Below are 13,213 nucleotides of genomic sequence, written 5' to 3'. Positions count from 1 at the left end.
TTTGAATAAGCAAATAACACGATGTGGAACTATAATGAGAAAATAATTCATATCTAAAGGAAAATAAAAAATACACAACATATAAAAGAATTATTATTATTTTGTTATGTATTTATATCTTTTAAAAATATTTATTTATTTTTTACATATAAATTATTCTCACTATCTGTATGTTTTTTATTTTTGTTTGTTAATTTAAAAAATAGTTTATTATTATTATTATTAAGTGTAATATTATTATTATTATATATTATTTATTTTCATCCATTAATCTTCTTTATTTGAAGCGCGAAGACAGAATCATATTTATTTTGTAGTTAATTTCCAGGAGAGCACCGCCGTTTACCTGTTTGTGTTTCTGTCTATGTTTCTGTCTGTGTGCCTGTTTGTGGTCCTGTCTGCGTGCTTGTCTCTGTGCCTGTCTGTGGTCCTGTCTGTGTGCTTGTATGTGTTCCTGTCTGTGATCCTCTCTATTTCTGTCTGTGTTTCTGTCTATGGTCCCGTTTGTGTACCTGTCTTTGTTTCTGTCTGTGTGCTTGTCTGTGGTCCTGTCTGTGTGCCTGTCTGTGGTCCAGCGTCAGGCCCACAGCTCCGGCCTCTTCTTTTTCAGATGTACTCTCTGCAGCAACAAGGAGAGCTTCCAGGAGGAGATGCTGCGGATGGGGATCTGCATCCCAGAGAGGTAATGCAGCTTTTTAGGACGCGGTCACGTGCCCGCAACAGGCAGGGACCCTGGAAAACAAGGGATCATGGGTAGAACCAGCCGTCACACTCAAGACTACGTTTACGCCGAGTGTCCTCAATGCTTCGTTAGTGCGACGTTCACTTCCTATTTGGGTCTCATCAGACACGACGTGTCCTCTGATTGGTCCACAAACATCAGGTGATGATTGATCGACCACCAGGTGCCTCAACATGAACACAGGTCTCAGGTGTTGTGTTTACGAGCAGCTGTTCTACATTTTATAAAACTGTACTTCACACAGAAACTTTAAAGGAACAAAAACATAAATGCTCTCCAGAATGACTAAATGTGTCTGAGTGCAATGGTGGAAATATAAAGGAAGATCTTCAGTATCAATCACCTTTCATTCTTAAAAAAGTACACCAATACTCTGTTGTATGTTAACTCAACAACCAGTCTACTTCCTGTTTACACCAGTTGTTTTAACACCTCTTTTAAAACGGTGTATTATTGAGGATGGAGCTTAAAACAGGAGACCGTTTTAATTTTTTTTATTTCTTCTTGTCTGCAGAGATGCATCATGGGAGTTGGAGGCAAACGCATATTCAGAGCTGCTGGAGGTTTACATGCACTGCGACGCTCTCGCCTGCCTCTCCAACGAAGGCCGGTCGCACACCGCCAAGACGGGGTATTTACGTCCTGGCGTTAGCGCAGAATAAACATACAGTGGCTGTCATTAATCGTCCATTACATTTAAAGTAAATAACTTAAAGATGGAACTCTTATTGGTACTTTTTAATTATTTTGTGAGGGGGGAAAAAAGACAATTAACTAAGAAAATAATCCACATTTCTTGATTATTCTTATATGTAAACAAATAGTTTTTCTTGAGCAGCAACACAAGAAGTCCTGGCTGCTAGCGTGAAGCAACCTTGTGTTGCATTGTGGGTACTAGGCACCAGGTGTTTTTGAGAAGACGTGTGTGAATTCTCTGGTTTTGCTTGGAAGCACAATGTGTGACCGTGTCATCGTCGTTGTTGTTGTTGCTGCTGCTCCAGCTGGTTTGAGGTGATTCGCTGCCGGCTGTGTGGCTCCAGAGGAACTCACAGGAAATGTTCGGGGTTGAAGTTGGACACCAGAGACTGGGCCTGCAGCGACTGTACCAAGGCGACTGACGGGAGAGGTCTGATGCACCGATTATTCAATAATTATATAATAATAATAATAATATAAATTATGGTTTACTGATAGGAAATACATCTAATATTTCAAAAAGTATTTTCAAATGTTGGTCATTACTTGTTTTCATTTGGGGTTGAACTTTTTGAATTGATTGGTAATTATTATTGATATTGTTACTAATAGTTCATCGTGTCCTTGTCTCCAGCCTCCCTGGTTGCGTCTCCTCAGGGAGGACAGAGGAGGAGTCTGCTGTCTAAACGCCACCTGTCCCCGAACCACTCCTCCATCAGCTGTAAGAGGTACACGAACCTAACGCACCTCCTCTATATCAGCTGTAAGCGGTGCACAAACCTAACACACGTGTCCTTAATCAGCTGTAAGAGGTACACAAACCTAACACACCTCTTCTCTATCAGCTTCAGGAGGTACACAAACCTAACGCACCGTTGACAAACCTTCATTGACCTGGGCCCTATTTCTCGTACCTGGCTTACTGAGTTAGCGGGCTAATTTTCAGCATAAGATGACGTAGGTCAGGCTTTTCGGTTTCTCGAAGCAAGTTTAGATAAATCACTATAGCACAGCCAAAAATGTATGACCTGCTCCCGGGCAGGCTTACTGAAATTCACTGGATACGCTGGCCACTCCCACCGGACAAAAAAGGCAGCTCCCTTCCTCATTGACGAAGGAGTGATATTAGTTATATTAGCTTCATAGGGAGAGAGTTCTTCCAGATCGCCAAGATCCGTTCTGACATCAGGATGACTTCCTGTAGGCGGCGCTATAGATTCTGCCGACAAGAAATAATTAATTTACGAGAGCTTCTCGAGAGATATAGATAGATAGGTAGGTAGGTAGATAGATAGATAGATAGATAGATAGATAGATAGATGTACATACATACACACACAACCATTCAAAAGTTTGGGGTCCCTTAGAAATTTCTTTATTTTTCAAAGAAAAATTTCTCTGCTTCTCAGCAGAGAAATAAAAAGAGGTTTCTCTGAGTTTATTTATTTGCCATTGTACTGTTAGAACATCGTGGTGTCAGTGCTCGATTATTATCCCTTCTGAAGAAGAGCGGACACGCGCATTTATCCAGATGACTGACGTCTGATTAGAATTAACGAGACTGTTTGATCATCCGTGGAGAAACCGAGTTAGCCTGATGTCAATCATCTCGCTAATTTAAGCTGGATAATAGGACATTTTCTCGATTTTGTTGAGCCAGGTACGAGAAATAGGGCCCTGGGCTCCGTTCCTCGTACGTGGTTCAACTAAGTTGATAAAATGTCCTACTATCCAGCTTAAATTACGCCGATGATTGGAGTCAGGCTATCTCGGTTTCTCAAAGGCTGATCCAACGGTCTCGTTAATTCGAACTAGGGGTGGGGGAAACGATCTATTCAGCATAGTATCGCGATAGTTTGCGTGGCGATATTGTATCGATACACAGAAGTATCGATCTTTTTTTTATGTAATCCATTATGGGAGGCATCGGAGAAAGAAATGAAAAATGTGCCGTCCGCGTGTAAATCAAACGTCTGGACTTCCTGTCACTCGTAGCGGTGCTGCTGCACAGCTGTTGCACGGCGCACAGGACAAAGTCCGCGACACGGCGCTGGTCAAAGACGTTAACTCAAGCATAAATCAAACTGGCGGCTGGTACTCTCGTAGCGCTGGAAGCGGCCGGTGTTACGGATTAACAGGCGGATTAACTGGTGACCTCCGGCCGAAAAGTCGCCAGTTAACACGGCCGCCTGTTAATCCTTAACACCGTCATCCCGACGCAGTTCTTGAAGAAGTATTATTATGAACCCAGACACGGCGGCGTTTGATGCTCCGACCTCTTTGGGATTTCCACAACAAGTATAACGCAGAAATAGTAGTTATTTTCATGGTGGATGGCAGAAATGGAAACTCTTTGCACGGAGATAAATGACAGAGATAAGCCCCGCCCCCGCTCTGGCGCATCCAGCTTGAATGACGCGACTATGCAGACTGTAACACAAGCAGTTCAGTTTGTCAGGTGCAACATTTATGAAGGTGTTGGTCAGTTTGTCTGCTTGACAATCACATTTTGCTGCAATAAAAATGATTGAAGTGAGATGAACAGACTGAAAACGATATCTTCTTAGATACAATATGTTGACAAGTATTCCTTTGGGGACAATTTGCGGTGAAAAAAAGGGAATAAAATCGCAATATTCAATATATCGCAGTATCGTGATAGTATCGAATCGGGACCCAAGTATCGTGATAAAATCGAATCGTGGGACCTCTGGTGATTCCCACCCCTAATTCGAACCAGACGTCAGTCATCAGGATAATTGCGCGTGCCCGTCTTACTTCAAAAGGGGGAAGCCTCGATCACCCAAACCCTGATGTTCTAACAGTACAATGAAACCATGATGTTCTAACAGTACATTGGCAAATAAACTCAGAGGAACCGCCTCTTTTTTCTCCGCTGAGGAGCAGGAGATGATCATGAACGCATATGAGGAAGTCAAGACCATAATCATGGCAAAGTCTAACACCGCCACCGCTGCGAGGGCTAGACATAAGCATGACAAAATATCAGAGTTAAATGCGTAAGTGTTGGGGAAATGTGTCGGCTAATTTGAAGTGCGTCATCATCCCAATCAATCAGATTATATTTATTTAAATGTGCCTGCTGGCAGTAGGCTTCATGGAATGCATCATCGAATGAGATCTTGCAAGTGTAAATAATTCTCTCAACTCTTTCAGAATAGGTAGATAAAAACAAGCCCAAAGAGTTGATACAAATTAATAGATACTTATTATGATATATGTACTATATGTGCTTATGTATCATGTACTATATATGCAACCCTGTCTCTTAAAAATGACGTTCCCACAGAAAGTGATAAAACAAGCCGACACGTTGATGAGAACAATGTTTTTCAACCTTTTTTGAGCTGCGGCACATTTTCTACAATAAAAAAATCCCGCGGCACACCAACAACCCAACAAGTTACAGAATGTCACATTGTAGCATAATACAACATATGTGGTAGGTAATTAGTGCGCTGCCTACTGGCATGGAAGAGTATTCAGTGTTTCCCCTAGGTTTACAGCTTCAGGGGGGGGAGCGACTGACAGACAGACGGACATACTACATAGTAGTACCTCACAGTGCTACAAAGTAATACTTCACAGTACTAGTGACTCCATCTGTGCTTTTATATATAATAGAATAAAGAACATTGCAATCACTTTCAATTAAACCAGATTGCTCCATCAGACAAAAAAAAAGACTTATCACTTTGTTAGAAAAATTTATATAAAGTTATATCCGTGCAAAAAACAACTAATATTTAGTTACTACTAAATAGCTTATTGTGGAAAACAATAAAATATTTTTTTGCAAAGCAGAATGAGTGCAGATACAGTCAGGCCCATAAATATTTGGACATTGACACATTTTTCATTATTATGGCTCTGTACACCACAACAATGGAGTTGAAATAAAAAAAATCAGGTGAACGGTGTCGGAACTACAACAAATTCAAATGTGGCCACCCTCTTTTTAAGGGACCAAAAGTAATTGGACAATTGGCTGCTCAGCTGTTCCAAGGTCATGTGTGTGTAATTCCCTCGTTTTTTCATTTACAAGGAGTAGATCTAGGTCAAAGGAGTAGGTCTAGAGTTAATTTCAGGTGTGGTATTTGTGTTTGGAATCTGTTGTGGTCAACTATCAATATGAAGTCCAAAGAGCTGTCACTATCAGTGAAGCAAGCCATCATTAGGATGAAAAATCTAAACAAAACCATCAGAGAGATAGCAAACACATTAGGTGTGGCCAAATCAACTGTTTGGCACATTCTTAAGAAGAAAGAACGCACTGGTGAGCTCAGCAACACCAAAAGACCCGGAAGACCACGGAAGACAACTGTGGTGGATGACAGAAGAATCATTTCCCTGGTGAAGAAAAACCCCTTCACAACAGTTGGCCAGATCAAGAACACTCTCCAGGAGGTAGGTGTATCTGTGTCAAAGTCCACAATCAAGAGAAGGCTTCACCAGAGTAAATACAGAGGGTTCACCACAAGATGTAAACCATTGGTGAGCCTCAAACACAGGAAGACCAGATTAGAGTTTGCCAAAAAACATCTAAAAGAGCTTGTACAGTTCTGTAAGAACATCCTATGGACAGATGAGACAAAAATAAACTTGTACCAGAATGATGGGAAGAGAAGAGTATGGAGAAGGAAAGGAACTGCTCATGATCCAAAGCATACCACCTCATCAGTGACGCATGGTGGAGGTAGTGTTATGGCGTGGGCATGTATGGCTGCCAATGGAACTGGTTCCCTTGTAGAACTCATTGGACAGCGCTTCACAGTGCAGATGGACAATGACCCGAAGCATACTGCGAAAGCAACCAAGAAGGTTTTTAAGGCAAAGAAGTGGAATGTTCTGCAATGGCCAAGTCAATCACCTGACCTGAATCCAATTGCATGCATTTCACATGCTGAAGACAAAACTGAAGGGAAAATGCCCTAAGAACCAGCAGGAACTGAAGACGGTTGAAGTAGAGGCCTGGCAGAGCATCACCAGGGACGAAACCCAGCGTCTGGTGTTGTCTATGGAATCCAGACTTCAGGCTGTCATTGACTGCAAATGATTTTCAACAAAGTATTAAAAGTAACAATTAGATTTATGATTATATTAATTTGTCCAATTACTTTTGGTCCCTTAAAAAGAGGATGGCCACATTTGAATTTGTTGTAGTTCCTACACCGTTCACCTGATTTGGATGTAAATACCCTCAAATTAAAGCTGAAAGTCTACACTTAAAGCACATCATGTTTTTATTTCAACTCCATTGTTGTGGTGTACAGAGCCAAAATAATGAAAAATGTGTCAATGTCCAAATATTTATGGACCTGACTATATGTGAGCCATCAAGTTGTATCAGTATTAGTGGCTGCAGTGAGCTGCTTTCCTCTACAAATCTTTATAGAACGGGGTTGTAGATTTGATACGGCCGCTCTCAATTCATGCTCAATATTGAGAGACGCAACAGCAGAAAAGACGACCTCACAGAGATTCACGCGTTTGCTGTGAATGACTACGGTATTGACTTCCTCATATGCGTTCATGTTCATCTCCTGCTTCTCAGCAGACAAATAATAAGAGGTTCCTCTGAGTTTATTTGCCATTGTACTGTTATGCCGTGTTCACACCGGACGCGGCGCGAATTATCGCACCGCATCCACCGCGGCAGTTTACTCGCGTGAGTGAAACGAGGGTGTTCACACCAAACGTGAAAAATCGCGGCGCAAATTAGCTTCGTCGCTTGTCTCTGTGAGAGACAAGCGACGAAGCTTGAGCAGATAGCCTGATGTCAATCATCTCGCTAATTTAAGCTGGATAATAGCCTGCACTGGAGCATGCTCAGGTTTTTGGATGTGTTGCTATAGTGATTTTGCCCAACTTGCTTCGTGGAACCGAAAAGCCTGACTTGTGTCTGGCTAACTCAGTTAGCCAGGTACAAGGAACGGGGCCTAGGTGATGTTCCAGGTGTTTGTTGTCATGAAGAATGGTCCCTTTTAAATTTGATTGACAGCTCCGTGACCCCTCCCTCTCTTCTCTCAGACCGTCGTTACCTGTTGGATCCGGATCAACTGAGGGGACCCTGCAGGCTCTGCGCCCTCAGCTCTTTCCCCTCAGTGTCGATGTGGACGGGGACCAGGCTCTGTCTGCAGGGGTGGAGCTAGTGAGGAGGCCCGACTTCGACCCCACACGCACTCTGTCCGTCTGGTGAGCGGACGACAAGCACACCTTTTATCTCAGTAAAGTTCGTCTCCAACCGGGTATTGGTCAACGTGTTAACATACTTCATTCTTGTCTTCTCGTCATCTCCATCCAGCTTCAAAGGCGACCAGCTGACTACATTTCCCAGCAGCCTCAAGGACGGCGACACGGCCAGGCAGTACTTCCTGAAGCTGCTGGTGCAGCAGATCCAGGACTCTGTGGTGTTTGAGGGTCCAGACGGATCCAAGAACCTGGCGCTGGACTCCCAGGGTATGTAGATCTCTATTTCAGTCTTTATTAAAATTCTCGGAACCGGCGGCAGCTGTTGGTCTTTGATGGTCTATGATGGTCTGCAGCCCTGCGTGAGGACCTGTACTTCGACGTGGGCTGCCTGCTGGCTCTGTCTCAGGCTCACGGCGGTCCTCCCGTCACCTTCTTCTCCGGCGCCCTCTACCAGTGTCTCTTCAACCACCCACCCAACCGCCCGCTCGCCGTCACGCACATGACCCCCGACGCGCTCGCCACCCTGCTGGTCACACGGGTGAGTCCCCCACTGACATCACTGTGGGGGCGTCGTCCAAGTCGAATGGTTCAAATTGACTGTTTCTTTTCAGATCGCGGAGGCGGAGTCTGCGGACGAGCTGATCGAAGTCGTGGCGGCGAGCCGGGAGTTCCTGGAGCTTGCCGGCTGTGAGCGACCGGTCGGCGGCCTGGAGGACAGGGAGGCGCTGGTGGAGGACCTGGTCGGCTTCACCATGATCACCAGGATGCAGCTGCCTCTGCAGAGGTAGAGCGGCTGCTTCAGGGCCCGCCCACAGGGACAGGAAGTCTCAGCTTCCTCTCATCTACAGGATAGTTCTGCATCTTGTCCCAGTCGACGGCCAAAAAGCTACATATTAAGTGTGTGTGTGTGTGTGTGTGTGTGTGTCTGTTTGCGTGTGCGTGTCTGTGTGTCCTCCTGCAGGTTTCGGGAGGGCCTGCAGACGCTGGGTGTCTTCGATCAGGTGAGTTTAAAGGTGTATAAACCCTCTGCTGTCCAGATGGATTTTGACTTTCTCACCTTGCTCAAACTGCCCTTAACCCACATATATCAGTGAAGCCCTGCTTCAGGTTTGACAGGTTTCACGCCGCTGTAATCTGATCCAGGTTTAATCTGATCCAGTGATCCAGGTGTAATCTGATCCAGGTGTAATCTGATCCAGGTGCAGCTATTCCCGGCGGCCTTCAGCAACGTGTTCTGTGACTGTCGTCTCTCGGCTCGGACGCTCACTCAGGTGTTCAGCGTCCTTTTCTCCCAGCAGGAGGTCCGGCTGAGCAGAGAGACGCCCGTCTCCTCCTTCTGGAGACGCCTCCTGCTGGACTGTGAAGGTAAGGACCGGCAGGATCCAGATCCACAGGAAGCTAAAGGCAGGAAATATATTAATCTTCTGGTTTTGTTTCTCTTCCCCTCTTGATTCCTCTCCTCTTGTTTCCTCACCTCTTGATTCCTCTCCTCCCCTCTTGATTCCTCTCCTCGCCTCTTGTTTCCTCTACTCAGTTGGGAGGAGCTCTATCTCTCTGCAGGACCTTCTTCGTTTTGCTACAGGAGCTGAGGAGCTCCCAGCAGCAGGCCTCCTCCCTCCTCCCTCCATCTCCTTCCTCCACCCTGAGGAGAGAGGAGGAGGAGGAGGAGGAGGAGGGGGGGAGTTGTTGTTGTTGAAGGACGAGGGTCTCTTCCCTCAGAGCGAGCCCGGCTCCAACCACCTCCTCCTGCCCGTCTGCTCCTCCTACCAGGCCTTCAAGAGCTCCATGGAGCAGGCGGTCAGCCACCACCTGCACCTCCTGCCCACAGCCGGAGGAGGTGGTGGAGGCCACCACCTGCACCTCCTCCTCACAGCAGGAGGAGGAGGAGGGGGTCACCATCACCACCACCTGCACCTCCTCCCCACAGCCAGCTAGAGGAGGAGAAGGAGGAAGAGGAGGACTTTATGATCTGCATGTTTTATTTATGTTGCCCATCTCTCTGCTCTCTTCCCATCTTCATCATCTTTATTGCTGAAAAAGATGATTCTTCGGGGTTGCTTTTGTTTCAGCCATATTTGACCTGTACATAGTTTGATCTGTAGGCCAGAGTTTCTTTATTGGTCTGAGTCTGGGATCACTTCCGACCTGCAGATTTATTTAAGTCTTCGCCTTAAATCTGATCAGTTATTGTTTTAATGTCATTTTACAGCAATAATAATAATAACAATCATCTGTTCAGCTCCTGATTATCAGTTTATGGATTTCTGTCTTATTTTCTGTCCTTTTCTTTAACTTTGTTGTTTGCTGCATGTTTCAGTACTCGTGGATAATAAACATACAAACTGCTGTTGTCTGGATTTCTTTAACAGCTCACAAATACAAAAACAACATAATGTGGATGATAATTATGTAACTTATATCCCATAGGAATGTTTCTCCTGCATAATGATTATAAACTTTATTTATACAGAACTTTGCAAAACAAAGTGCTTCACATGAACCGAAATTAAAACATTTTAGGAGCCAAATAAAACCAGAGATTGTGTTTAAATGCAATTAAATAGCATGCTTTTATTTATATGCATATTTAAGGAGCATCGTTGGAGGGAGTCTGTAATCTTAATCATACCTAAACAACTTGAAACATACATTTGGTGCATAGCAATAAAGAGTATAAAAGTATAAAGTTGCAGAAGAAGTACAAGTACATAAAAAATGTACTTAAGTACATGAAATCAAGTGCTGTACTTAAGTACATTCAACCACTGGCAGAGTGAGACTTCTTTAACCCTTTAATGTCCTCACCAAGAAAATAGTAATGAAACAATTATTTCTTTGCATATTTTACTTCTTTCACTGTTGAGTGGCCTGCCTTGAATCCAGACTGGTGAGGGTCCAGAAGGTTGTTCTGGTGGAGAAAGGAGGAGACTTGGTTAAAGATGGCTCGAGTTTTGGAAAGAAAGGGAAGGAGAGAGACAGGTCTGTAGTTGTTGACTTCAGACGGGTTGAGAGTGGGTTTCTTCAGGAGAGGGTTGACTCTTGCCTCCTTCAGAGTTAGGGAAACAGCCAGTTGAGAGAGAGGTGTTGATAAGATGGGTGAGAAAGGGAAGAAGATCAGGAGCAATGGACTGGAGAATGGGAGATGGGATGGGGTCAAGGGGGCAGGTGGTTGGACGGGCCGAGGTTACCAAGGTAAGAACTTGATTGGGAGACGGGGGTGAAAGAGGAAAGCAAAGGGGAAGAAGATGAAGTTAATGGAGGTGTAGTTGTAGAAGAAGATGTATGTGGTGGCAAGGGCGTGGTTAGCTCAGTTGCAGAGGGGGAGGGGAGAAGTGACTCAGGGAACAGGTGCCGGGATGAGGTGTGATCAGCCTCAGCTGGGTGCAATTGTTTGTGTGTGTGTGTGTGGGGGGGGAAGGGGGCTGTGTCTCCCATATAAGCGGTGGCTGAGGAGGAGTGGAGAGACAGGTAGCAGAGACGGTGGAACGGCTGACAGTCGAGGAAACGACAACCCAGACATACCTGCACTGTCCAAAATAAAGCTTGTTACGGACCTGAAAACTACAGTGGTTTGCCCTCTTTGTGCTGCCCGATACTCGTGGGGTAACAGGGATCGTTACAATGTATTAACAAAATGAAGAGCGTATGTCATCTATCTTTTTGTAAAGTAGTCAACAAAGTGGCTTGGTAGAAGGGTGGAGGGAGGAGGGAGTCTGGGGGGGTCAAGGAGGTTGGAGAAGATACAGAAGAGCTTTTTGGGGTTTGAAAAAGAGGATTTAATTCTGGATTGGTAGAACAGTCTTTTTGCTGCAGAGATAGAGGCAGAGAAAGAGGAGAGAAGGGAGTGATAGGCGAGCAGGTCGTCGGCATGTTTGGATTTTCGCCATTTCCTTTCCGATGCTCGCATCGTGGCTCTCTGGCACGCACCGAGTCAGACAGCCACGCAGCCGGAGAGGACTTGCGGACCTTTCGTGTCGTAAGAGGACAGAGAGAGTCAAGAGAGGAAGCCAGAGTAGAGAGGAGAATGTCTGTGGCAGAGTAATGCCGTGTTCACATCGGACGTGGCGCAAATTTGCGCCGCGACCAGATTACATGTAAAGTCAATCCACAGACGCGCTGCAACGCGAATTGGCGATTTATTCGCGCCGCGGTGAGATAGACGCGTTTGAGGCGGCGCGAACAGAACGCTTGACCTGGGGCGAACAAAGCGAAGGACGCGGCGTGAATTCGCGTGAGTTGAATACTCCCAACTCTGGCGGAGAAATCGCGTGACGCAAAGTTGCGGCAGCCAATCAGCGTTGAGAATCAGCGTTGAGAAGCTCCGCCCGTCACCACCGCCGTCTCCCCATTTCTGAATGAAACTGCTGCTGCTCTGACTGAACCAGCGCTGGTAGCGGCTTCATTGAGACGCTGTTGTGGGACTACGGATAATATTATGAACCCAGACACCATGGAGTTTGATGTTCCGACATATGTGGAATTTACACAAAAAGTATAAAGCAGAACTGGTGGTTATTTCCATGGTGGATGGCATAATTGGTATCGTTTTACGGAGATACGCGAGACGCAGTTCTTGGAGGAGTCGGTGAAATTCACTGAGTTGTGTGCGGCTACGGATGATGTTATGAACCCAAATACGAGGGCGTTTCATGTTCCGACATGTTTGGGACTTCCACAACAAATATAAAGCAGAACTAGTGGTTATTTATTCCATGGTCGATAGCGGAAATGAAAGCTTCGTCGCTTGTCTCTCGCAGAGGCAAGCAACAGAGCTAAGCCCTTTGCGCCGCGATTTTTCGCGTTTGGTGTGAAGACCCTCGTTTCACTCGCGCGAGTAAACTTCCGCGGTGGACGCGGCGCGAATTTTCGAGCTGCGTCCGGTATGAACACGCCATTAGGCTGCATGAGTGTGAAAGAGTCAGTTGAAGAAAGGGCTGACAGAACTGATGAGGCCAGAGAGGAGGTAGAGAGGGAGCGAATGTTGCAACGGACAGGTGCAGACGGTAGAGAACAACAATGTTTAGTTGGACCGGATGAGTAACTGTCACAGCATGAGATTTAAAAGACAGTGGGGTAAACAGTGAAATTGGGTAGGGAAGGGGTCAGCAACCTTTTGTATCCAAAAAGCCATTTTGATCTTTTTCCACCAAAAAAAGATTGTCTGGAGCCGCAAAAATTATTTGATATCACAGCTTCTGAAGTTTTATATATAGTCATATTATATATACAAAAAACTATAGTTTGTTGTATTTATGAAATTATAGAATAAGAATAAAGACTTTTTTTACATTGTATTGCTATTTTACCTGTTTATAACTATCAAACAAAAAAATTGTCATGTGTCGGCTACATTAAGGTTAATTAAATACACAACTATGCAGACCTTCAGTACTATCTATATTTGTGGCTCATATGGTAGTGTTTGCCCTGTAACTGCAAGGTAGCAGGTTCAATATCTGTCCTCTTCAGTGAGTTTTACATTTTAAACGCATATCTTTTACTACGTTTACACTGAGCATCCTCCTCACTAGAGCACCGCAAACGGAGGACGGATCCGTTTTT

The 13,213-nt window shown here is 45.0% G+C and overlaps 1 protein-coding gene across 1 annotated transcript in view; it reads left to right on the top strand.

Annotated features, from left to right (window-relative positions):
- The window catches only part of g2e3 (G2/M-phase specific E3 ubiquitin protein ligase), a gene marked incomplete at its 5' end in the record, with an annotated part of 32,068 nt that extends 22,098 nt beyond the window's left edge, over positions 1–9,970 (top strand). Inside the window, 11 exons of the mRNA XM_079224908.1 lie at positions 576–682; positions 1,257–1,373; positions 1,744–1,868; positions 2,073–2,166; positions 7,490–7,654; positions 7,764–7,918; positions 8,005–8,189; positions 8,263–8,435; positions 8,613–8,652; positions 8,851–9,016; positions 9,186–9,970. Of these exons, the coding sequence (XP_079081034.1) occupies positions 576–682; positions 1,257–1,373; positions 1,744–1,868; positions 2,073–2,166; positions 7,490–7,654; positions 7,764–7,918; positions 8,005–8,189; positions 8,263–8,435; positions 8,613–8,652; positions 8,851–9,016; positions 9,186–9,586 (1,728 nt within the window). The 3' untranslated portion in view covers positions 9,587–9,970. The remainder of the gene's footprint in view (positions 1–575; positions 683–1,256; positions 1,374–1,743; positions 1,869–2,072; positions 2,167–7,489; positions 7,655–7,763; positions 7,919–8,004; positions 8,190–8,262; positions 8,436–8,612; positions 8,653–8,850; positions 9,017–9,185) is intronic.
- Between the last annotated feature and the right edge of the window lie 3,243 nt (positions 9,971–13,213).

This window comes from Taurulus bubalis (assembly GCF_910589615.1).
Source record: "Taurulus bubalis genome assembly, chromosome: 1".
Classification (NCBI taxonomy): domain Eukaryota; kingdom Metazoa; phylum Chordata; class Actinopteri; order Perciformes; family Cottidae; genus Taurulus; species Taurulus bubalis.
The sequence above is the reverse complement of the archived record's forward strand: the minus strand, read 5'-3'. Positions and strand labels throughout refer to the sequence as shown.